This window comes from Sus scrofa, chromosome 1 (assembly GCF_000003025.6).
Source record: "Sus scrofa isolate TJ Tabasco breed Duroc chromosome 1, Sscrofa11.1, whole genome shotgun sequence".
In the NCBI taxonomy this organism is placed as follows: domain Eukaryota; kingdom Metazoa; phylum Chordata; class Mammalia; order Artiodactyla; family Suidae; genus Sus; species Sus scrofa.
In genome coordinates, this window is record NC_010443.5 from 167276641 (window position 1) to 167301836 (window position 25196).

General features: G+C 41.8%; 2 protein-coding genes and 1 long non-coding RNA gene across 6 annotated transcripts in view; 2 read left to right on the plus strand and 1 right to left on the minus strand.

The window, feature by feature from the left end:
• Positions 1–4610, plus strand: part of KIF23 (kinesin family member 23) — a 41278-nt gene extending 36668 nt beyond the window's left edge. For all 4 annotated transcript variants that reach the window (XM_013993340.2, XM_021100679.1, XM_021100676.1 and 1 more), the window contains 5 exons: positions 1056–1286; positions 2231–2313; positions 2506–2584; positions 3219–3289; positions 3981–4610. In XM_013993340.2, the coding sequence (XP_013848794.2) occupies positions 1056–1286; positions 2231–2313; positions 2506–2584; positions 3219–3289; positions 3981–3996 (480 nt within the window). In that variant the 3' untranslated portion in view covers positions 3997–4610. The remainder of the gene's footprint in view (positions 1–1055; positions 1287–2230; positions 2314–2505; positions 2585–3218; positions 3290–3980) is intronic.
• LOC106509080 lies at positions 540–19355 on the minus strand. The gene is made up of 3 exons (XR_001306322.2): positions 18946–19355; positions 3135–3228; positions 540–2534 (listed from the first exon to the last, which is right to left on the minus strand). It is a non-coding gene; the product is annotated as an uncharacterized LOC106509080 (long non-coding RNA).
• Positions 19444–21624, plus strand: RPLP1 (ribosomal protein lateral stalk subunit P1). Its single transcript, XM_021100696.1, has 4 exons — positions 19444–19657; positions 20385–20459; positions 21161–21278; positions 21502–21624. The coding sequence occupies exons 1-4, from the start codon at positions 19586–19588 to the stop codon at positions 21579–21581; spliced, it is 345 nt and encodes a 114-aa protein (XP_020956355.1). The 5' UTR covers positions 19444–19585; the 3' UTR covers positions 21582–21624.

A 25196-nucleotide genomic window follows, 5' to 3' on the forward strand; every position in this document is an offset into this window, starting at 1 on the left:
ACTTCCTGCTTGTTGTAAGGCTCCTGCTTGTTGTAAGGCTCCGTCTTCCTTAGTGGCAAACTCTATTGTCCATGTTTTATTTTTATAATCATGAATTTGTCACTGGCGCCTCATTTGTTTCTTATAATTGTATAGGGAAAATGCTTTAGTTCTCCATATAGGCATTTTGAAATCAGATGTTCATTCATATTTGAAGCATTGAAGGATTTGGCCTGTGACAGACTTTCATTTGCTTGCAGTTTTGCAAAAAGATGTTTGCAAAATTACAGAGAAACTATTAACTATATTTTATATGTGAATTATTTTTTCTTAGGCCGAATGTGCTAAATTTAACTTTTCTAGATTTACATAACATTTGACTGGAAGCATCTAGCTTTTTTATTGTACAATAGAGACTCATTTGACAGTATATTCTTTTTCTGGTTCTTGGAACCTTTATGAAATGTTTTAGAAAAAAATAGTTGGTATGTTTTGGCCATTACTGTGCCTGAATTTTTCATGAAGTTCTGTTTCGAGATGTTTAAAAGTACTCTGAGGTATTTTTTTTTTTACATTCTTTCAATCATGTTATACATAGGGTTCTTAGGATACCTTACATTCTTTAGCCTTTTGTACTATGCTGCTCTGTCAGCTTTTTGTGTATGGAACAGGAGGGTTGTCTGTTTTCATAAATAAGTGTTCTCTCTTTTGTTTAGAGGCCTATGATATGTTTAGGGCTTTTGCTGATCTTTTTGAAGCTTTTAACATAGTTGAATAGATTACCTCACAAAAGCAGGTACAAATAGTGGTTTTTAATCAAGAATGCAAAATGAATTATTTGTCTCTAATGTATATTCCACACACAAGCTGGTGTTGGGATGTTTGTTGCCTTTGTGTTGAAATACAAAGAGAACATTTAAATTGCTCGAGTAACATATTGAGCTTTTGAAAAGGTTCATTCATGCATTTGTTTTGATATTTTCACTAATGTAGCCAAACCTGCTGCACTTCTAATAGTACCCTTAAATTAATTCTGGGTTATGCTTGTTTCTTGATTCTTCTTTCAACCTGATCAGAACGCACCACCAATTCGTCTGCGACACAGACGATCTCGCTCTGCAGGAGACAGATGGGTAGATCATAAGCCTGCCTCTAACGTGCAAACTGAGACAGTCATGCAGCCACATGTCCCTCATGCCATCACTGTATCTGTTGCAAATGAAAAGGCACTAGCTAAGTGTGAGAAGTACATGCTGACCCACCAGGAACTAGCCTCCGATGGGGAGATTGAAACTAAGCTAATTAAGGTAAAAAATTTACACAAGAGAAAATATACAAGTCAGCTTAACAAAAACTATTTACTCTGGTAAATTACGTACTGGCAGTGTCAATTGGAACATAAATGGGTATTTGACTAAATCTTTTTGTTAGAAAACTAAAGTAACCACGTTATGAATCTGCTAAATTGGGACTAAACCTGCATATAATCTGCTAAATTGGGACTAAATTTGCTACTTTCTGTTGAATGAGGCTTAGAGTCTCAAGTCTGTTAGAGGAACTCCAGATCCAGTATGTACTTTTAATTAATATGTATTTTGTGTTAACCCCTACTTAAAAAATAAGCCAAGCAAAGAACTCCTACCTTGGCTTTATGCCACTTGAAGATAAAAAGCCCACATTAAAATTTGACCTATCAAAATCGTGCAGTATTGCACTACCCAAAGCCCTATCCCTGCTCCCAGAATTTTTCTTTGATCCGAGTCAGTTAATAAAGTTAGAAGACAAAAAAAAGGCAGGGGGTGGGGGGGATGTGAGTGTTACATTTCAAATTCAATTTGGGGGATGGTTCTTATTAGAAACTATAGTTACAAATAAGACTACTGTCATATGAATATGAGGGGGGTGTACATCTAGAAAGGCGATTATACTGCCCCTTAGAACATTCAGAGATTCCTAACAGATTTCTTGATCTTTAGTTAAGCTTTTAAATTATAGATTGAACAAAAATGAATGCTATTTTCTACAACTAAGAATGCTACTGATTATACTGCATTGGATTTTCGTGTATAGATTTGCATACATATCTCTCACTAAAGTGTTTTTATGGTATAGACCCAGCAGTCCAAGCACCATCTGGTTTTGTGGATGGGAGTCTCCATGGAAGAACAATCTTAAATTCAATTTGAAATATATGTATGTTTATCATGTGGATGTATCAAAATGTAATGGTGACCTTCTCTCCTGGCTGTAGGGTGATGTTTATAAAACAAGGGGTGGCGGACAGTCCGTCCAGTTTACTGATATTGAGACTTTAAAACAAGAATCACCAACTGGGTGAGTAATCATCAAATGTCTTTCTTTAGAGGGCTGTCATTTTCTCAGCTGCTCATTCTTAAGGAACAGATTAATCTGCGAAATAATTAATTCTCTGAAGAAGTATATATGCTATTTCCCTATATCTGCTATTTTTCCTGTTCTTAAGATGCAAGAGTAAGTGTTACATTGGTGTCTCCCCCTTTTCCGTAGTCGAAAACGAAGGTCTTCCACAGCAGCACCTGCCCAACCAGATGGAACAGAGTCTGAATGGACTGATGTAGAAACAAGGGTAGGTGTAAAACATCTTGCTTAAAAAAATTAAGGGTGTCATATTCTAAGCCCCGCAACTGCAGCTTTTCATGCTCTTTGAAACAGCTCAAGTTTGATCTTACATGGCTAGTGAGCCCTTAGGCCTGTCCCTGCAAATTTGAGAAGGTATTCATATGTCTTTAGGTCTAATCTTACTGGCACTCTTGAATTCAAAGCCCCTGTTTTTAGTGTGGAGGGATACAGAGCCCAAGAGTCAAGTCAGAGAGCATCACCCTAGAATAACAGGAATTCCCATCGGTTTGCTGGGAAGCTTCTCAGGAGGAAAGAATTGTCCCTGAGAAGAGATTCACACAAAGAGCAGGGCAAGCTAGAGGGTCAGCCGGCCAAACTCTGGCCCTCGCCACTGCCTTTCTCAAGGGCTCTTCCTTATGGAAAAGGAGATTTACTTCGATGATCTCCAAAGCCCCTTCTACCGCAGCTTTTGTGGCCATGTCATATAAACTGCAAGTACCTAATTGGTATTTTAACATAGCTGTCCATGCTGCACTAGGAAATGTGATGGATTTTACCTTGGTTGAATCCATCGAGGTAGACGTGTGGGCTCGTAGACCACTGAGAAGGGCTGATATCTCCCCTCTGTGCTTTTCCTCCAGTGTTCTGTGGCTGTGGAGATGAGAGCAGGATCTCAGCTGGGGCCTGGGTATCAGCACCATGCACAGCCCAAGTGAGTAGTGACCAACTGTGGCTTTTCTCTGTATGCTTTCCCTCCCTACCACCCCTTCTGCATACCACCCACTTTTTAAAAAAGAGGAGTATGTGGTTTACCCCTCGGAATATCAGGACCCTACTGGCAGACCACAGGAGGCTGAGCTAAGAATCTAGTGCTATAAGAACGCTCGTTCTTGTTCCTATTTTGCTCATACTCAGTTCACCTATTAAGGAGGGCAGGCTGAAGGCTATAGTCAGGAAAGAATAAATTACAGGGAGAGCTGTCATCCCTAACTTCCCTCTAACATCCCTCTCATTACAGCAATGAGTGTTCACTACAATAAAATGGAATGGCAGAATTTATGGTAGGGAAAGGAATCACACTTCTCCCTTTTCTATTAAACACTACCCAAGAGTCTGGTTCATTCTTTTCCTATATGAGTAAAAATCCCTTTCTTTTCAAATAACTATCTACAGAGGTCCATTACACATTACACATTTCCTTAGGCAATTTGAAAAATCAATGCAACAAGATAAAGATGGGAAGTCCTGTTTTTTTAAATACTAGATAAGCATATTTTAAGTTATTTGCTTTTTTCTAAAGGACTTTAATATTGCTCATAATATTGCCTCCCTAGAGATTCAGTTACTATGGATGTGTCATTGATTGCAAGATTCAACACTAACTACTAGTTTTCATGTTCTAGGCGCAAGAAGCCATGAATTGACAGTCTCAGTAAAGAAAAAACATTTTCATTTGTGTTGGTGATTTCTCCAAAGCCATGTCAGAAGCTGTCTTCTGAGTCACCCTGTAAGAACTCCAGCTTTGCTGAATCACAGACCTCTCAGATCCATCATACACTGGCCTACAAAGATTCCCCCATGGCTCCAAAGATATCTAGGATTTAACAAACTTTTTATATTCTATGCCTTACCATATTTAATATTAATGGAGAAAGATCCCCTTTTCTTATTGCCGTATGAACTTTTATATAATGCTATTTTTTTGTATATTTCTTGTGTACTTATAAACTAATTCATGCATGTGTTTATCTTGGCTGATTAAGGAAGAATATATCTAGATCACGCTCTATTTTTTATTGTGACTTTTCCACCTCTTGTCTGAATATTTCTTAAGGTTTATAAACAAATGCTGCTATTGATTAGCTGCAAGAATGCACTTTAGACATAAAATTGACAATTCAAACTTCCAAAATAAAGATGTCAGAGACTGGCCAATACTAAAACCATTTTAGGAAGTTGTTTCGGATTTTATACGTGTATACTTTGACATTTAGATATTCCGAAAGAACTAAAATAAAAAGCACTAAGACAAAGTTGTGTGACAGTAATTTGTCCCAGCACCTAGCATCCCGCCTTGATGGATGAGCTGGCACTCATTTGTGGGATGAATTAAAAAAGCATCTATTTGACGGTGGGACGATGTGTTTTAGTATGCAAAGCACAGCTTCCAGAGGGGCTTTTTTTTTCCTGCTAAGAACCAGTAATATCCTTCCGCCCAGCCGCAGCGTGACCCACTGGGGGACTGTGGCTCACAGGTTGCCCTTCATACACAGACTGTGTTTGACTTCACTCTTTCCTTTCATTCAACTGACTTACGCTTTCAAGAGCAACATTAATCTGCAGGTATGAAAATTTTAAATTGATGACACTATATCTATCTTACGTACATAGATACATAGAGTGATGTCAGCATCATGGTCATTCATAACTGAACAAAAGTATCCCCTACTATTACACGGGAGCATCCAAAAGATTTCTTCAGAAGGTAGGAGGATAGGCCTACCTTCTGAGGGAGGGAGCTTCAGATCCAAGGGGGTTGGTGAACCTGCTTCACCCCCACACACTCTTGGGATGGGAGGAGGAAGTGAGAACTGGAGAGAGTAAAACAGAATGGATAGGAGGGAGACAGAGCACTGGAGAAGTCCAGCCAAACTGAAGGGTGGGATAGAGGCCAGTTTGGAGGCAGAGGAAGAACAATAACTCCCTCCTCCCCAGCATGACACTGCAACACACTGGGCTTCCACTGCCAGTGACAACAGGTACCTTCCTCACAGAGGTCTAAAGTAACTGCCTGACCACGTGGCTATACAGCTCACAGCTGGAGAAACCTGTTCCCTTCCAGCAGCACTAATTCCTGAAGAGCAACTTCCCTGACGGGAGGAAGGGAAAAGAGAGAGACAGAACAAAGGGCATTAAAAGATCTCACTCCCTGCTGTCTGCTTTGGGTTTCAGCAGGAGGTTCATGCACAGCCATCTGGGAGCCCCTACTGAGCCCACAGTTGCCCCCTCTCTGCTGCCAGCTTTTTCTAGGCCAGCTTTCTTACAGACGCTCCCTAGTGCAGCCCTGGAGCCTGCTCAGGTAGAGAAACCTAAAACTTGAGCTATGGCACCACCTTCTGGAGAACAAAAGAAAGGCCTCTAAGTGCTCTAACTGCCAATGTTGAACTTTAACGAGGAACAACTTAGAAAGGTGTGTATCACTTCAAGGGCAATAGCAGAGGTACACTTCAGCAAACACTATGAAAAATCACAGTAATTTGGTATCACCATGAGAAAAACAATTCTCCAGCAACTGAACCCAAAAGCACAGACTACTGTGATATGATGAAGAATTTAAAGCAGTTGTTATGAGAGATTATTCGATGAGATACAAGAAAACTCAGGCAATTCAGTGAATTTAAGAATAAGATTACTGAATGGAAGGTGTTATTTACCAAACAGATGAAAGTATTTTCTTTTTCAGCCCAGCTGCCCCTGTGGCACATGGACGCTCCCAGGCTAGGGTTCGAATCGGAGCTGCAGCTGTCCACCTACATCACAGCCACAGCAATACAGGATCTGAGCCGCATCTGCGGCCTACACCACAGCTCATGGCAATGCTGGATCCTTAACCCACTGAGCAAGACCAGCGTTTGAACCCACATCCTCATGGAAACTAGTCAGGTTCTTAACCCGCTGGGCCATGCATGACAGGAATTCCAATAGATCAAAAATTTTTAAAATAACCGGACAAATTCTGTAGCTGAAGTATTCAATGAATAATGGGAAGAAGGAAAGAGAGAGCTCAGGAACTAAGGCACATGAGATCTAGGAAAGAACTGACTTGGAGGTAAAGAACTTAGAGGTAACTTCAGGAGAGAGAACTAAGGTTTTTAAAAAGTGAAGAAACCCTATAAGACCTTTCAGATATGATGAGAAAAACAAATAGGAGAATAATAGTCTACCGGAAGAGCTGAGGGAAAGGGGAGCAGAGTGTGTGTATTTAAAGAAATAATAGCTGAAAATTTCCTAAGCCTGGGGAGGCAACTGACTGTACAAGTCTAAGAAGCTAATAGAACACCCTATTATCTCAATGCAAAAAGACCTTCTCTAAGACACACTATAATAAAACTCAAAATCAATGATAAAAAAATCTTAAAGGCAGCCAGGGGAGAAAAAATTATCTACATAGGAATCCCCTCAAAGCTATCAGTGGATTTCCCAGCAGAAATGCAGGCCAGGAGAGAGGAGAATGACATTCAAAGTGCTTAAGGATAAATATGGCCAGCCAAGAAGCCTTTATCCAGCAAAGCTGACATTCAGTCATGAAGAGCAATAAAGGCTTTCCCAGACAAAACCTGAGAAAGTTCACCACTAGACTGGCCATGCAGGATATGCTGAAAGGAATTTTCCAACTGAATTGAAAAGATATTAATTACTGACATAAAAACAAATCAAAGTACACAATACTCTAGCTATGATAAAAAAAAAAAAAGAGAATCAGAAAACTAATTCTAGGAGTTCCTGATGTGGCTCAGCGGTTAACGAACCCGACTAGCACCCACGACGATGCAGATTCAATTCCTGGCCTTGTTCAGTGGGTTAAGGATCCAGCGTCGCCATGAGCTGTGGTGTAGGTCACAGACACGGACTGGATCCTGCGTTGCTGTGGCTGTGGTGCAGGTTGACAGCTGTAGCTCCGATTGAACCCCTAGCCTAAGAAGCATGCACTGGGAACCTCCATATGCTGCGGGTGCGGCCCTAGAAAGACAAAACAAAACTAATTCTACATTGGAATGGTGTGTTACCTACTTAATTATAGTCTGAAGGCTTAAGAAAGGATCTTCAATTAAGTCTAAAGGATTAAGAAAAAGAACATTAACTATAGCTACTATTATTTCTCACCGAATTCACAGCATAAAAAGAGGTAAACTCTGACATCAGTTAAGTATAAAGGGAGAGGAGTAAAAGGGTGAAACCTCTACGGGCAAATGAAAACAAGGTGCTCTAATCATTAAAAGGACTATTTTACCTATGAGATACATTACATAAGTCACAGGTAACGACGAAGCAAAAATCTAGTCATGAGAATTAAAGGAGGAGAGAGGGAAGGATCAACATGGTGGAGGAGTAAGACGTGGCGCTCACCTCCCAAAAACTTATCAAAAAAACCCATCTGCATGTAGAACAATTCACACAACATCAAAGGAAGGCTGGCAGAAGACCTTTAACCTTCAAAAAGGGCAAGAAACCCTCTACATAACTGTGTAGTACAAAGGGAAAAGAGAGAGAAAAAGGGATCAGGACAGGACTAGCACTTGTAGGGGGAGCTGTGGAAGAGGAAAGGAACCCACATCCTGGAAAGTCATCTAACTGATGGGGAGATCAGCCAAGAAGAAGGGACCTCAAAGATGCCGAGAAAAGCAGAGTGAGAACCCCACAGATCATCTGCATCACTGCCCCCAACACGACAGCTTGAGATGCTCCGGCAGGGGCTAAGCGCTGAGACGCAGGCTCTGGAGGTCAGTTCCTGGGAGAAGACTAGAGGTGACCGTGTGGAGACAACCTGAGGAGCTATGGAATGGTGTACCATGGGCTGGGGAGGCGGAACACCACAGCAGAGGGAGCCTGGGAGGAGTTCTGGGCCCACAGGAGAAGCAAGGCACCACTGCTGGGGAGGGTGAGAGAAGAGGGCAGATTGCCATGGGAATATCTTTCCCTGGCCATGTGCAGACTCTCAGAGGGTGGGGCACGTTTGGTGCAGGCTACAGGTGGCGATGTGCCACTTGCTGGGGAGAGGGGTAACCAGGTGCCTCTTGTTCGCTCTATGGGTGGCTACGCACCTCTTGTATGAGCTAAGGGCAACAGGGGGGCTAAGTTGGATGCAGAGCCTTCTTGCATGATCTACTGGCAGCAGGGACAAACCACAGCAGTCATCTCAAACAGCAGAGAGGGGTGTGGCACTCCACCGCGAGGGGTCTGTGAACAGGCACAACCTGCAGCCCCAGTCACCTCAGAGGTTGTCAAAGAAGAGTGAACTGTAACTGAATACGACCTGTTGTTGCCCTCACTTCCCTGGGAACACACCCACCCTGCTGCTGCCACTGCCAAGTGCTCCAGGCACCACCTACACATGCCTGATCACTGTCACTTCCCAGGGCCCCACAACTAGGAGCAGCCTGTGCCACCTTCCTGAGGGTCCTTGCCACTGACAAGGGCCCAGCAACCAGGCACTGGGTACTAGCCTGGCCCACTGCCTCCATCTCCCTGGAAGCATGTACTGCACAGTACCATAAAAGTAAAAAGTAAGCTCTCACAAAATACCCAGGGGCACTAATGCATATAAAGAGCCTTCCAAGACTACAGCGGTAGTTTTCCCCAAACTCACAGAATAAGAAAATTATAAGCAAAATCAAGAAGTTCAGGAACCATTCTCAGGTAAAAGAACAGGAGAATTCACCTGAAGGAGCAAACAATGAAACAGACCTTTGCAGTCTAATAGAGTTCAAAAGGGAGATAGTGAAAATACTGAAGGAATTAAGAGGGAATACGAAGAAATTAAAGAGCAGATATGAAAAGTAATGCAGATCACTTTAGAAAGGAACTAGAAAATATAAGGATGAGTCAAGAAAAATAAGAAAATTCATGGGGAGTTCCCGTCGTGGCGCAGTGGTTAACGAATCCGACTAGGAACCATGAGGTTGCGGGTTCGGTCCCTGCCCTTGCTCAGTGGGTTAACGATCCGGTGTTGCCGTGAGCTGTGGTGTAGGTTGCAGACGCGGCTCGGATCCCGCGTTGCTGTGGCTCTGGCGTAGGCCGGTGGCTACAGCTCCGATTCGACCCCTAGCCTGGGAACCTCCATATGCTGCAGGAGCGGCCCAAGAAATAGCAACAACAACAACAAAAAGACAAAAAAAAAAAAAAAAGAAAATTCATGGAATTCCCGTCATGGCACAGAGGAAACGAATCTGACTAGGAACCATGAGGTTTTGGGTTCGATCCCTGGCCTTGCTCAGTGGGTTAAGGATCCAGTGTTTCTGTGAGCTGTAGTGTAGGTCACAGACGTGGCTTGGATCCCATATAGCTGTGGCTGTGGCCAGCAGCCATAGCTCCAATTAGACCCCTAGCCTGGGAACCTCCATATGCCAAGGGTTTGGCCCTAAAAAAAAAAAAAAAAGAAACGAAATGAAAATTCATTTGCAGAGACACAAGCGGACTTAAAGGCACTAAAAAGCAGAATGAATAATGAAGAAGAACAAATTAGTGACTTAGAAGATAGAATAATGGAAAACACCCAATCAGGGCAGTAGACAGAAAACCAAATGAAAAAAAATGAAAGCCATGTACGAGATCTCTGGGATAATATAAAGTGGGCCAATCTACACATAACAGATATTCCAGAAGGAGAAGAAAAAGAAAAGGGAATTGAAAATATATTTGAAGAAATTATGGCTAAAAACATTCCAAATCTAAAGGAAACTGATACCAAGATACAGGAAGCACAGAGGGCCCCAAACGTATGAACCCAAAAAGGCCCATACAAAGACATAATAAAAATGGCAAAAGTTAAAGAAAGGATTCTAAAGGCAGCAAGAGAAACACAAAGACTTAATTATAAGGCAACCCCTATAAAGCTATCAGCTGATTTCTCTACAGAAACACTACAGGCCAGAAGAGACTGGCAAGACACATTCAAAGTTCTAAAAAGGAAAAATATGCAGCCTAGAGTACTCTACCTAGCAAGAATTATCACTTAAAATAGAAGGAGAAATAACAATTTTCTCCAACACACAAAAACTAAGAGTAGAGCAATACTAAACCCATTCTAAGAAATGCTGAAAGGGTGCTTCGAAATAAAAAAGAAGTATGAAGAAACAGGATGGAGGAAATCACAATCAAAAAGCAATCACCTAGGGAGTTCCTGTTGTGGTGCAGCGGAAACCAATCTGTCTAGTATCCATGAGGATGCAGGTTCCATCCCTAGTCTCGCTCAGTGAGTCGAGGATCTGGCATTGCTATGAGCAATGGTATAGATCGAAGATGTGGCTCGGATCCCACATTGCTGTGGCTGTGGTGTAGGACGGCAGCTATAGTTGTGATTCATTCCCTAACCTAGGAATGTCTATATGCCATGGGGGCAGCCCTAAATAACAAAAAGAAAAAGAAAGAAAGAAAAAAAAGAAAAGCATCACTTAAGTCAGTATACAGATCTGAAAGTAAGAAAATCTAGACTTTTTTTTTTTTTTTTTTTTGCTTTTTAGGGCCACACCGTTAGCATATGGAGGTTCCCAGGCTAGGGGTTGAATCGGAGCTATAGCTGAGTGGCCTATGTCACAGCCACAGCAACGTCAGATCCAAGTCGCATCTGTGACCAACACCACAGCTCATGGCAACGCCAGATCCTTAACCCACTGAGTGAGGCCAGGATTGAACACTCAACCTCATGGTTCCTAGTCCAATTCGTTTCTGCTGCATCACAATGGGAACTCCTAGAATGTGTTTGAGCCTATATGACTACCAAGCTAAAGCCAGTAGATATAGGAAGGGGTTAACATACTTGAAAAACTGGGCAACCACAAAAACTAAAAAGAAGAGGACACTAGCATAAAAGGAAACCATCCAACCAAAATAGAAAAGAACATAGGAGAAAAATTTGCAGCCTAGAACACTCCACCCAGCATGTAGAAAACAAGGTTTAAAATGGAAGTAAATACATATTTATCAATAATTACCTTAAATGTCAATGGACTGAATGCTCCAATCAAAAGACAAAGCATGGCAGATTGGATTAAAAAATAAAAAAGAGCCTACAATATGCTGTCTACAAGAGACTCACCTTAGGGCAAAGGACACATATAAATTGAAAGTGAGGGGATGGAAAAGGGTATTTCACATGAATAGAAAAGACAGGAAAGCAGGAGTTGCAATGCTCATATCAGACAAAATAGACTTTAAAATGAGGGCCATAAAGAAAGACAAAAAAGGACACTATTTAATGATAAAAGGACACATTCAAGAAGAGAATATTACAATCATTGATATATACGCCCCTAATATAGGAGCACCCAAATACATATAAAAAAATACTAACAGACATACAAGGAGAAATTGATGGGAATACAAAAATAGTAGGAGACTTTAACACCCCACTCACATCAATGGTCAGATTCTCTAGACAGAAAACCAATAAGGCAATAGAGATCCTAAAAAACACAATAGAAAAATTAGATTTAATTGATATTTTCAGGACATTACCTCCAAAAAAAAATCAGAATATAAATTATTTTCAAGTGTACATGGAACATTCACAAGGACTGACCACATACGGAGGCACAAAACTAACCTCAACAAATGGCATAAAACTAGAAATCAACCACAGGAAAAGAAATGAGAAAAAAACTGACTACATGGAGACTAAACAACATACTACTAAAAAAACAATGGGTCAATGAGGAAATCAAATAGGAAACTTAAAAAATACCTCGAGACAAATTATAATAAAAACACAACATTCAAAATCTAAGGGATGCTGCAAAAGCAGTGCTTAGAGGAAAATTCATAGCAATATAGGCCTTTCACAAAAGAGAGGAAGAATCTCAAATCAACAACTTAACCCATCACCTAAATGAATTAAAAAAAGAAGAACAAACAAAACCTAAAGTCAGCAGAAGGAAGGAAATCATAAAGATCAGAGAGAAAATCAATGAAATAGAGATTCAAAAAAAACAACAGAAAAAAAAATCAATAAAAACCAAGAGCAGGTTCTTTGAAAAGGTAAACAAAATTAACAAACCTCTGGCCAGATTCACCAAGAAGAGGAGAGAACTCAAATGACCAAATTAAGAAATGAAAAAGGAGAAATCTCAACAGATACTGCCCAAATACAAAAAACCATAAGAGAATACTATGAACAATTATATGCCAACAAATTTGACAACCTAGAAGAAATGAACAGCTTTCTAGAGACTTACGGCCTGCCAAAACTGAATTAAGGAGAAATAGATCAACTGAACAGACTGGTAACTAGAAATTGAACATGTAATAAAAACACTCTACAAACAACAGAAGTCCAGGACCAGGTGGCTTCACAGGCAAATTCTACCAAACATACAAAGAAGAACCTATACCCATCCTTCTTAAACTTTTCCAAAAGGTTGAAGAAGGAACACTCCCAAAGACATTCTATGAAGTCACCATCACCCTAATATCAAAACCAAAGATACTACCACAAAAGAAAATTAGTTCAACATACATGAATCAATCATGTCATATACCACATTAACAAAAGAAAAAGTCAAAAACCACATGATCACTTCAATAGATACAGAAAAAGCACTTGAAAAGTCCAACATCCATTCATGATAAAAACTTTTAACAAAGTGGATATAGAGGGAACATACCTTAATGTAATAAAAGCCATTTATGACAAACCCACAGCCAATGTAATACTCAATGAAAAAAAGCTGAAAGCCTTCCCGCTAAAATCTGGAACAAGACAAGGATGCCCACTTTCACCACTTTTGTTCAACATAGTGCTGAAAGTCCTAGCCACAGCAATCAGACAAATAAAAGAAAAAAAGGTATCCAAATTGGAAGAGAAGAGGTAAAACTCCATAGAGAAGACGTGATACTACATATAGAAAACCCAAAAGTACTTGAACCTATCAACAAATTCAGCAAAGTAGCAGGATATGAAATTAACATTCAGAAATCAGTTGCATTTCTGCATACTAAAATGAAATATTAGAAAAGGAAGATAAAATAAACTTTTAAAATCACGCTCAGAGTTCCCATAGTGGCACAGTGGTTAACAAATCCGACTAGGAACCATGAGGTTGCGGGTTCGATCCCTGGCCTCACTCAGTGGGTTAAGGATCTGGCGTTGCCATGAGCTGTGGTGTAGGCTGCAGATGCAGCTCAGATCCTGCATTGCTGTGGCTGTGGCGTAGGCCGGTTGCTGTAGCTCCGATTCGACCCCTAGCATGGGAACCTCCATATGCCATGGGAAGCAGCCCTAGACAAGGCAAAAAGACAAAAAAAAAAAAAAAAAAAAAAAAAAAATTAAAAATTAAAGAATTAAAAAATAAAATCATGCTCAAAAAAAAAAAATCAAATACCTAGGAATAAACCTGAACAAGGATGTAAAAAGACTCATATGCTAAGCACTATAAAACATTATAATCAAGGAAATTAAAGAGGATTCAATGAAATGAAGATATTCCATGCTCCTTGACTTGAAGAATTAATACCATTAAAATGGCCATACTACTCAAAGCAATCTACAGATTTCAGGGAAATCCCTATAACATTACCCACATTTTTCATAGAACTAGAACAAACAGTCCAAAAATTTATTTATATGGCACCACAAAAGACCCAGAATTTCCAAAGCAATCTTGAGGAACAAAAACCAAGCAGGAGGCATAACTCTCCTAGACTTCAGACAGTATTACCAATCTACGGTAATCAAAAGAGTATGGTACTGGTACAAAAACTGACATAAAAACCAAAAGAACAGAGTAGAGAACCCAGAAATAAACCCAGACACCTATGGTCAATTAATCTTCAACAAAGGAGGCAAGAATACAAAATGGGAAGACAGTCTCTTCAGCAAGTGGTGGGAAAACTGGACAGCAGTATTTAACTCAATGAAACTGGAACAAACCCTCACACCATGCACAAAAAAATAAACTCAAAATGGCTTAAAGACTTAAACGTAAGACAACACAACATAAAACTCCTAGAAGAGAACATAGGCAAAAGATCCTCTGACATCAACCACATAATTGCTTTCTTATGTCAGTCTCCCAAGACAAAAGAAATAAAAACAAAAATAAACCAACGGGGAGTTCCCGTCGTGGCGCAGTGGTTAACGAATCTGACTAGGAACCATGAGGTTGCGGGTTCGGTCCCTGCCCTTGCTCAGTGGGTTAATGATCTGGCGTTGCCGTGAGCTGTGGTGTAGGTTGCAGATGCGCCTCGGATCCTGCGTTGCTGTGGCTCTGGCGTAGGTCAGTGGCTACAGCTCCGATTCAACCTCCCTAGCCTGGGAACCTCCATATGCCCCTGGAGTGGCCCAAAGAAATAGCAAAAAATAAAAAAATAAAAAAAAATAAACCAACGGGACCTGGAGTTCCCATAGTGGCACAGTGGTTAATGAATCCAACTAGGAACCATGAGGTTGCGGGTTCAGTCCCTGCCCTTGCTCAGTGGGTTAAGGATCTGGCGTTGCCATGAGCTGTGGTGTAGGTTGCAGACATAGCTCAGATCTCCCATTACTGTGGCTCTGGCGTAGGCCAGTGGCTACAGCTCCGATTCGACCCCTAGCCTGGGAACCTCCATATGCTGCAGGAGCGGCCCAAGAAATGGTAAAAAGAAAAAAAAATAAAATAAAATAAAAAACCTAATTGAATTTACAAGCTTTTGCACAGAAAAGAGAACCATAAAAAACCCAAAAAGACAACCTATGGAATGGGAGAAAATAGTTTTGAATGAATCAAATGACAAGGGCTTAATCTCTAATATACAAAAGCAACTTACACAACTCAACAGCAAAAAAGCGAACAACCCAATGGAAAAACGGGCAGAAGACCTGAAGAGACATTTCTCCAAAGAAGACATGCATATGGCCAACAGGCACATGAAAAAATGCTCCACATCACTAATTATTAGAGAAATCCAAATCAAAACTACAATGAGGTACCTACCACCTCACACCGGTAAGAACGGCCATCATTTCTAAGTCTACAAATAACAAACACTGGAGAGGGTGTGGAGAAATGGTACCCTCCTTCACTGCTGGTAGGAATGTATACTAGTACAACCACTATGGAAAATAGTATGGAGGTACCTCAGCAAACTCAATATAGAATTACCATATGATCCAGCAATACCCCCAGCATATATCCAGAGAAAACTTTCTTTGAAAAAGATACATGCACCTATACTCACTGCAGCACTATTCATGATAGCCAAGACATGGAAACAACCTAATTGTCCATTGACAGACGAATAGATTAAGAAGATGTGGTATATACACAATGGAATACTACTCAGCCATAAAAAAGAACAAACTAATGCCATCTGCGACAACATGGATGGAACTAGAGACTCTCATACTAAGGGAAGTAAGCCAGAACAAGAAAGACAAATACCATATGATATCACTTATATCTGGAATCTGATACATGGCACAAATGAAACTATCTACAAAAAAAAAAAAAGCAGACTCATGGATGTAGAGAACAGACTTGTGCTTGCCAGGTGCGGGGGAGTGGGATAGACAGAGAGTTTGGGGTTCGTAGATGCTAACTATTGCATTTGGGGTAGATAAGCAATGAGGTCCTGCTGCATAGCACAGGGAACTTCATCTAGTGTCTTGTGATGGAACATGATGGAGGATAATGTGAGAAAAAGAATGTATATATATGTATAACTGGGTCACTTTGCTATACAGCAGAAATTGATAGAACATTGTAAATCAACTATAATAGAAAAAATAAAATCCTAAAAAAAAAGATACTGATGAGATACATATATTCCATTCTCATGACGAAGAATACTGTTAAAATGTCCATATAACCCCAAGCAATCTACAGATTCAATGCAATTCCTGTCAAAATTCCAATGGCATTTTTCACAGAAATAGGACAATCCTAAAATTTATGTGGTACCACAATATAGCCAAAGTAATCTTAACAACAAACCTGATTTCAAACTGAATTATATAGCCATAGCAATCAAACAGTATAGTATGGTTTGGGATAAAAACAAACACAGATCCATAGAACAGAATAGAGAGTCCAGAAATAAATTCATGCAGAGTTCCCATCATGGCACAGTGGCTAACGAATCCGACTAGGAACCATGAGGTTGTGGGTTCAATCCCTGGCCTTGCTCAGAGGGTTAAGGATCCCGCATTGCCCTGGCTGTGGCGTAGGCCGGCAGCTATAGCTCCAATTAGTCCCCTAGCCTGGGAACCACCATACGCTGTGGGAGGGGCCCTAGAAAAGACCAAAAAAAAAAAAAAAAAAAAATCAAGGACACGGCAGGATAAGGATCTAGTGTTGTTGTGAGCTGTGGTGTAGGTTGCAGATGAGGCTCGGATCCCACATTGCTGTGGCTGTGGTGTAGGCTGGCAGCTACAGCTCCAATTAGACCCCTAGCTGGGAACCTCCATATGCCGTGGGTTTGGCCCTAGAAAAGACAAAAAAAGACAAAGAAAGAAAGAAAGAAAGAAAGAAAGAAAGAAAGAAAGAAATTCATGCATAAATGGTCAATTAATTTTTGAGAAAGTAGCCAAAACTATACAATGAGGAAAGGATGGTATCTTTAACAAATGGTGTTGGGAAACTGGTCAGCCACATGCAAAAGAATGGAACCAAACCACTATATTACATCATAGACACAAATTTAACTTGAAATGGATTAAAGAATTAAATGTAAGGTCTCAAACTATAAAAGTCCTAAAGGAAAACCTAGGCGGTAAGTTCCTTCCCATTGGTGATGACTTTTTGGATCTGACTCCAAAAGTAGTGAAGGCAACAAAACAAAAACAAATAGGTAGAAAGACATTAAATTAGGAGTTCCCGTCGTGGCACAGTGGTTAACGAATCCGACTAGGAACCATGAGGTTTCGGGTTCGGTCCCTGCCCTTGCTCAGTGGGTTAACAATCCAGCGTAGGCTGCAGACGCGGCTCGGATCCCGCGTTGCTGTGGCTCTGGCATAGGCCAGGGGCTACAGCTCCGATTCGACCCCTAGCCTGGGAACCTCCATATGCCGTGGGAGCGGCCCAAGAAATAGCTAAAAAGACAAAAAAAAAAAAAAAGACATCAAACTAGTAAGCTGCTTTTGCACAGCAAAGGAAACCAGCAACAAAATGAAAAGGCAGCATATCAAATGGGAGAAGATATCTGCAAATCATATATCTGATAAGGAGTTGATATCCAGAGCATGCAAAAAAAAAAAAATACAACTCAATAGCAAAACCCCAAACAATAGAATTAAAAAATGGGCAGAACTGAATTGACATTTTTCCAAAGAAGACATATAGATGTCCAACATTAAAAGGTGCTCAAAACTATAAATGTAATAAAATTCATTAAAAAAAGGTGCTCAAAATCACTAATCATTGGGGAAATGCAAGTAAAAACCAGAATGAGCTGTCACCTCACACTTGTTAGAACGGCTATCATCAGGAAGAGAAAAGTGTTGGTGAGTCTGTGGATAAATGGGAACTCTTATATACTGTTGGTGGGAATGTAAATTGGTGCAAGAATTATGGAAAACAGTATTGAGATTCCTCCAAAAATTAAAAGTAGAAGTACTATAAGATCCAGAAATTCCATTTCCAAGTATGTATCCACGAAAAACACCAACTTGAAAAGATACCTACACCCCATGTTCACTGCAGCATTATTTACAATATCCAAGATGCGAAAACAACCCAAGTGTCTGTCCACCAATGGATGAGTGGATAAAGAAAATGTGATGGAACACTATTCAGCCATAAAAAGAATAAACTCTTGTCATTTGAGACAACAAATATCAACATACATCTTGAGGGCATTATGCTAAGTGAAATGAGTCATATAAAGACAAATACTATACGTGGAATTAAAAAAACCCAACCCCCCCCAAACAAATCCATTGCTACTGAAACAGATTGGTGGTTGCCAGAAGTGGGGATGCTGAGGTGAGTGAAAATGGTGAAGGGGGTCAAAATTTACAATCTTCCAGTTATAAAATAAATAAGGCATGAGAATGCAATGTATAGCATGAGTACAGTTAATAATACTGTATCATATTTAAAAGTTGATAAGAGAGTAGACCTTAAGAGTCCTATTCGAAGAAAAAATTTTTTTTAATCTAAGTATGGTAATGGATGTTAACAGGACTTGGTGATCACTTTACAATATAAACAATATCAATTAATGTTGTACACCTGAAACTGTCAATTATACCTCAATTTAAAAAATTTTAAAGCATACCTCTCCGTATGAACCCAACACCAGTTTTATTAGCTTCAAAAGACACAAAACGGCAATACAGCACCTAGCCAGAGAGGAGTTAACTCAAGAAATTTTTTAACATCGCAGCTGCAGTTTCAAGGCATTTCCACCCAATCATGGGGTCCCTTAGTCACAAAAAATAAAGTTGAAGTGGAAAGTTCCCCTATATTCCTAATATACCTTTTATGCTTTGGAAGAAAAAACAAAGAAAATTTACTCATAATCCCCAAACCCATTCCTCTCTGCACGCACAAGTAGAAAGCACTGAAGTTAGGTTCCCAGATTCCAAATTCAGGTTCGCAGTAACTGCGGAATCTTAGGTGTTACCAGCCTACACCTTAGTTTTGCCAGTTGCAAAATGGAGATAATAGTACTTACCTTTTATGCTGTGTGAGGATTAAATGAATTCTGGTAGAGTGTGGTTCGGTGCTTGGAACATAGTAGGCGCTCAAATGCTACGGCAACGTTGCAGGTTTCTCATTTTCGAGTACATTCCCTTAGTATCTTATCCGAGACTGCGCTAAGCCCCAGAACCTCCAGGCTAAAACCTAGCTCCCGCCTTCAGCTGGACACTGCCGGCTGGTGGGGACGCTGGCGACGGCATTAAATGACTGCTTAAGTAGCAGAAAGGATTAATGCCTATTAACCTAGCTTTCTCCTAAAAGTATTTCTACTGTCCCCAAATCCTGAGTTTTTACCGAAACCCAGCGAGTTAGCATCTTCAGCTGCCTAGCAACTTTCTGAACTTGCAAATGAGCGACTTATGTTTTTGCGCAGGCGTTTTGGGTGAATTGTAGCGGGAGGTCCTAGCACCGCCTCTTCCGGCAGGCGCGGGCGCCGATTGGTCCTCGTGACCAGTATAAGAGGCTGCGCGCAGGCGCGAGGAATCCCTTTCCTCAGCTGCCGCTAAGGTGCTCGGTTCTTCCGAGGAAGCTAAGGCCGCGTTGGGGTGAGGCCCTCACTTCATCCGGCGACTAGCACCGCGCCTGGCAGCCCCCACCTAGCATTGGTCCGCACCATGGCTTCCGTCTCGGAGCTCGCCTGCATCTACTCTGCCCTCATTCTGCACGACGATGAGGTTACGGTCACGGTAAGTGTTGGCCTGGGCTGGCGGCGAGGCGGCCTACGGGTGGCCGGCTCCCCACCCTCGAGGGCGTCGCGGGCAGGCCCTTAGGGCTGGAGCCGCGGCTATCCACACCACGGCACAGGGCCGGAGGGATCGGGCGCACGTGCCGGGCGGCCTGGGTCTCGGCCATGTGCAGGCCCGGGAGGGAGTGGATTTCACTTTCGGCGTCGCGCTCTGGCTTTGAGAACCTTTATTTGGAGAAACTTGTGCAGCGCGTCGGCAGGCTCATCTGTAGCTTGTTATATCCCAGGACTTTTTATACCTCTTCTTGGTGTGATTGCTTTGCCTGTGGTTCTGTTAGTAGGCCTTGTGGGGCTTGGCCGCGTGGTGTGGAGGGGAGCACTCGAGCCCTGCTCCACTTCTGGCCTTGCCTCGCGACTTAAAATAGCTGCGTGACTTGAGCAAGACCCAGCCTGGGAAATGGCAGGGATGGACTCGCCGCCTAGTAAAGTATCTGGCATACAGGAACAGAGGCTTTTTTCTTTCTTTTTTTTTTTTCTTAGTGACATTCTTCACAAGAGTGTAAAAAACGGTCGCCTTAAGCCTAGGTGCAGTGCCAGTAGGATATTTGAACTGGTTAAACTGGTTTTGTACCCAGGTTTTGAGTCATTTGCTTTCAATTTGCAGTATTTTGGAGACATGTATGGAAGCTATACATTACTCTGATGGATTGTTATTTTATTTGTTTTAGGAGGATAAGATCAATGCTCTCATTAAAGCAGCAGGTGTAAATGTTGAGCCATTCTGGCCAGGCTTGTTTGCAAAGGTAAGGTGATGGCGGCAGAATGATTTGGAGAAACTAATTTTGGAAGACTTACTGATTTATTAAGTCAGGTATTAATTTAATCTCCAGGAGTGCCAGGAGGCCCCATGTTCCCCTGGACTTGTCCAAGTATAGGCAGTATTTCCTCACATTTCTATCTCTAAGAGCTAATTAAGTTTTTGGTGTCATGTCTTATTTTCTGGTCTCAGACTTCACTTTCTTCTGTTATAAAACCACGATAGAATATGTACTAAGCAGATAATCCCTTCATAAAAGGATCACCCAGGAGATAATAATATTTGTGCTATTCCAAGTAAACTGCCACCATAGAAATTGGTGCGGTGGTCTTTTACTGAATACTTAAAGACTAGTGAGTACAGCATTCCTACCCAAGGAACTTGGAAAGAATTCCTAGTTTGAGTGTTTTAAGGAAGCTTAGGGTGTCTTCCAACTCGTTAAGTATTTTGGGGCCAGTTTTTTCATCTATAAAAGTAAGCAATTCAGTGACTCTTGATTAAAGTATAGCTGTCCTGTCTAAGTAGCAAACAAAATGTCACTGGCAGATTCCAGCAAAGGTGAAGAAAGAGAAATAGGTACAGTGTTGGGATTGATTACTAAGTTCAAAAGGAGTTCCATTTTTCCCTGGTGGGTACTATAAGAAAAGAACAGAACTGAACATTAACCTGTATATGCATGTGTTGCAGGCTCTGGCCAATGTCAACATCGGGAGCCTCATCTGCAATGTGGGGGCTGGTGGACCTGCCCCAGCAGCTGGTGCTGCACCAGCAGGAGGTCCTGCCCCAGCCACCACTGCTGCCCCAGGTAGGAAACTTGTTTCAGGAGGGAGGAGTGTGGAGATTGAGTATTATGGGCAAAATTGTTCTTCATTTGCTAAGAGTAGCTGATATATAGAAATCCTAAATCCAGAGGCATAGTTTGATAAGGGAAGTTAAGGGTATTTTTGACCATGTCAGTTGAAAGGCCTGGAGTTTGAGAGGTAATTGACTTTATATTAATTTTTTATTTTTTATTTTTATTTTTTTAGCTGAGGAGAAGAAAGTAGAAGCAAAGAAAGAAGAATCTGAGGAGTCTGATGATGATATGGGCTTTGGTCTTTTTGACTAAACTTCTATAACATTCGATAATAAAAAGCTGAGCTATTCACTGATGTTGGTCTTGATAATTCTGGGGGTGTTGCTATGTAAAGATAGCCACTGGCTTTGTCTTTTGCCATGGCAGAAACTCTGCAGCATCACAAACTGTATGGGGAGGCAGGAGAAGGTTCAGATTGTCCACATTACCCACATGACTTCATGATTACAGAGTTTATCCTCTATACCTGAATCTGAGTTAGAGTCACTAGACCTCAGATTTAGAGAGCCCCTTGGATAATTTCCAAGTGTGATCCTGGCTAAAAATTTTTGACCTGTGCTGAGCAATATGAATTAGAATATTAATTGTCACATCCCTTGGGTTTAGTTCAACAATACTGAAGGAGTGGGGGAAGTTCAGGTTAAGGTCTCAGTTATACCAAGTGAATGAAGCCAAATTTCAAACCTGTATTTTGAAAAGCTAACAAGTAGAATAGCTTTTGGGGAGGATGTGACAGAACAATGTCAAGTGTAAATTGGTTCACTTTTCAAAGTGCCAGGGACCAACCTAGGACTTGGATTTATAACATCTTGCCCTTACCTCTGTGCATTTATTGATAAGGACATGAAGTTGAAGGGTTCACAAAAAGCAGGGTTTTCTGGCCCCAACTGTCTTCACTCCAATATACGGGACCATTTGTTACCTATAGCTCTTTGGCAAGTGGCTGGTGTGTCCTGTAAAATCAAACCCATATTAGTATTGCCCAGCAGAAACTACCTATCAAGAGACATCTCAGAATGTTTAAAGCAGTGAAAAATCTCTATCAAACAAAAGAGATGGTCCTAAATTATCAGTGGAGATTACAGTTACAGAGGAATTCTTAGTAACAGGTTAAAACCCAAATCCATGGAGGATTCAGGGTGGATCCCTGGCCTCCCTCAGTGGGTTAAGGATCTGACGTTGCCTTGAGCTGTGATGTAGGTCAGCTGCTGTAGCTCCCATTTGACCCCTAGCCTGGGAACTTAAATATGCTGTGAATGTGGCCCTAAAAAACAAGAAAAAAAACTTGACGCTCCTGTAAACTGTTACACAGTTGTTTGGTGTTTTGTTTTGTTTTTGTTTTTTTTTTGTTCTTATCACCTGAAAATGGGAGTGATCCATACGTGAAAAGTAAAGCTTTAAAAGCACCTTTTGGGAAAGAGAAAAACTAATTGAAGTGAAAGAATTTTTTTTTTTTCCTGTCTTTTTAGGGTTGCACCCGCGTCATATGGAGATTCCCAGGCTAGGGGTCCAATCAGAGCCACACCTGCCAGCCTACACCACAGGCATAGCAACACGGGATCTGAGCGCATCTGCAGCCCACACCACAGCTCACAGCAATGCTAGATCCTTAACCCACTGGGCTAGGCCAGGGATCAAACCCGTGTCCTCATGGATGATAGTCAGGCTCACTAACCACTGAGCCACAAAGGGAACTTCGAATTAAAAGTATTTATGTGATAAGACAACTGGATAAATTGCTACAAATTCAAATAGAATGTGTCAAATTCTTTTTTTTTTTCTCTCCTATAACTTGAAGGAGCATATACAGTAAAATTCTGAGGGAACAGTGTGAGCTAGGTAACTATTGGTTTGATTGGATGGCACTTTATAGTTTAAAAATAACATTCACAGATTCTTCCATTCTGAACTTGACACGTCAGGAGAACTTAAGTAGCCCTGTTCTATATCAAGACCCAGTTCCTGGTAGAGTTTGGGTGCCTTGTCAAGTTCACACAGCTAGGGCAGGGCCTGCCACCTCAGCTGTCTCAGTCCAGCATTTCTTTTACCAAACCTGGTATCTCTTCCACACACATGCTTTTATTTTTCTTCTCTGTCACTTTGCAAGCCATTTCTCAGTTCCTTTTCTTTGCAATCAAGCCTGGGCACTAGCTAGAGATAGACAAGGGCTGCCTTTAAGAGAAGATTGATGTTTTTAGTTCTGGAACAGCCAGGAGATGCCCGTTCAAGTCAGAACAAACGCTACACAGCATACATCATGGTAACTGGACTGTTGACATCAAATTCAACAATCTGGAACCCTAAAGTCAGGACACAGGGTCAGGGACCATCACACATATTTTCACAGGATTGCTCAAATAGTTACGGTCTTCCCAAGAATCCTCCAAGTTCTACTCAATTTAACTTACTGACACTTCCAGTCCTCTTATTTGTATACTTTGAGAGTTATTTTGATGTCCAATTAAAGTAAGAAGTGTGTCTTTCACCTTCCAGATCTTTGCACTCACTATCCCCACCTATCCCTGGGCCATTGACTACTTAACCCAGTTAATTCTACTTATTACACCACAGGAAGCCCACCCCAGGCTATACATATTAAATCTCTGCCCAAGTTCTCTGAATACCACTGCAAAGTAAACGTGTAATTGTGAATTTCTGGTAGTTTGTTCAACTGTCTTCCTCCCTCCACACAGTGAGTTGGGGGATCGGGCTGTCTGTGTTGCTCATCTGCATCTCCAGTACTTAAGGCAACACTTGGCTCTTGTTGGCATTTACTATTTGTCAGAGCCCAACCGTCTTTTACACAGGAGGAACGGGAGAAGGACCTTGTTCAGCAGCAGTGACTGGCAGGACCACAACTGGAACCCAGGTCTGGACCAGCAACTATCTACTGCAGCAGGCCTGCCCCCACTGCCAGCCCCTTTTAATCAATTCACACTTGGTATGCACCTTCCCGGTGGCCAGGTGCTGGTGTAGGTGTTCGGGCCTTGAGTTGGGAACCCACGGACAGAACAGAAGTGCAGACGCAGTTCTGAGGTTTACACATTATGTAATCCTAAACCCGCAAGGCTCAGCTTTGGGGACCCAAGGCTAGGGTCGGACCCCAGGTGGATGCCCGAGCCAGGCCTTATTGATGAACACTGAATTCTTAGCAGATGGAGTAGCCGAAGCAATGCATGGCGCCCCCTGACCCGCCCCTCTTCCTGGGCACGGTGACCTGTCTCGTCCATATTCCCTACGATGAGGAAGGCTATGCAGGAAAGCTCGCAACTGAGTCCAGGCGTCCGGGTGGAAGTGGTCTCAGTTCGCTTGAACCTTACACACCGAGAAAACACCGCTCTCCACCTGGCACTGACGCCTATACTTCAGACGCCCGCGCTCAAGTACTTATAGTCCACGTCTCGCCAATCAACGTCCAGGGCTGGGAGGAAGGGGCGGAACCTGGAGGCGGGGCTAGAAGCCGAGTGTGGCCGAATGAAGCCGAACTTCTCAATTGCACTGAGGCCTATTGATCGCTAGGGGCGCAAGAGCCTGCTTAGCGGCTGTTGCGCATGCCCATTATCACCGGTCCCTCTAGTAAAAAGTTTTAAAATCAGGTTTGGTGGCGGTTTCGAGGTGGCCTGCCCTGGTTAGTGGATCAAGGGAGTTAATCTGTTGTGAAACCTCTAGATCAGGAGATTCCTGCACATTCACTACCCAACAGAAATGGGATGGAGCATATTTGTAAATTGGGACTAATAAGCCCATTCCTGCCACAAGGAGTTTTGTTTTGGGTTTTTTTTTTTTTTGGCCCACACTGGGGGCATACAGAAATTTTCGGGGCCAGGGATCTAATTTGAACTCAACTGTGGGTCTAGGCTCCTTAAC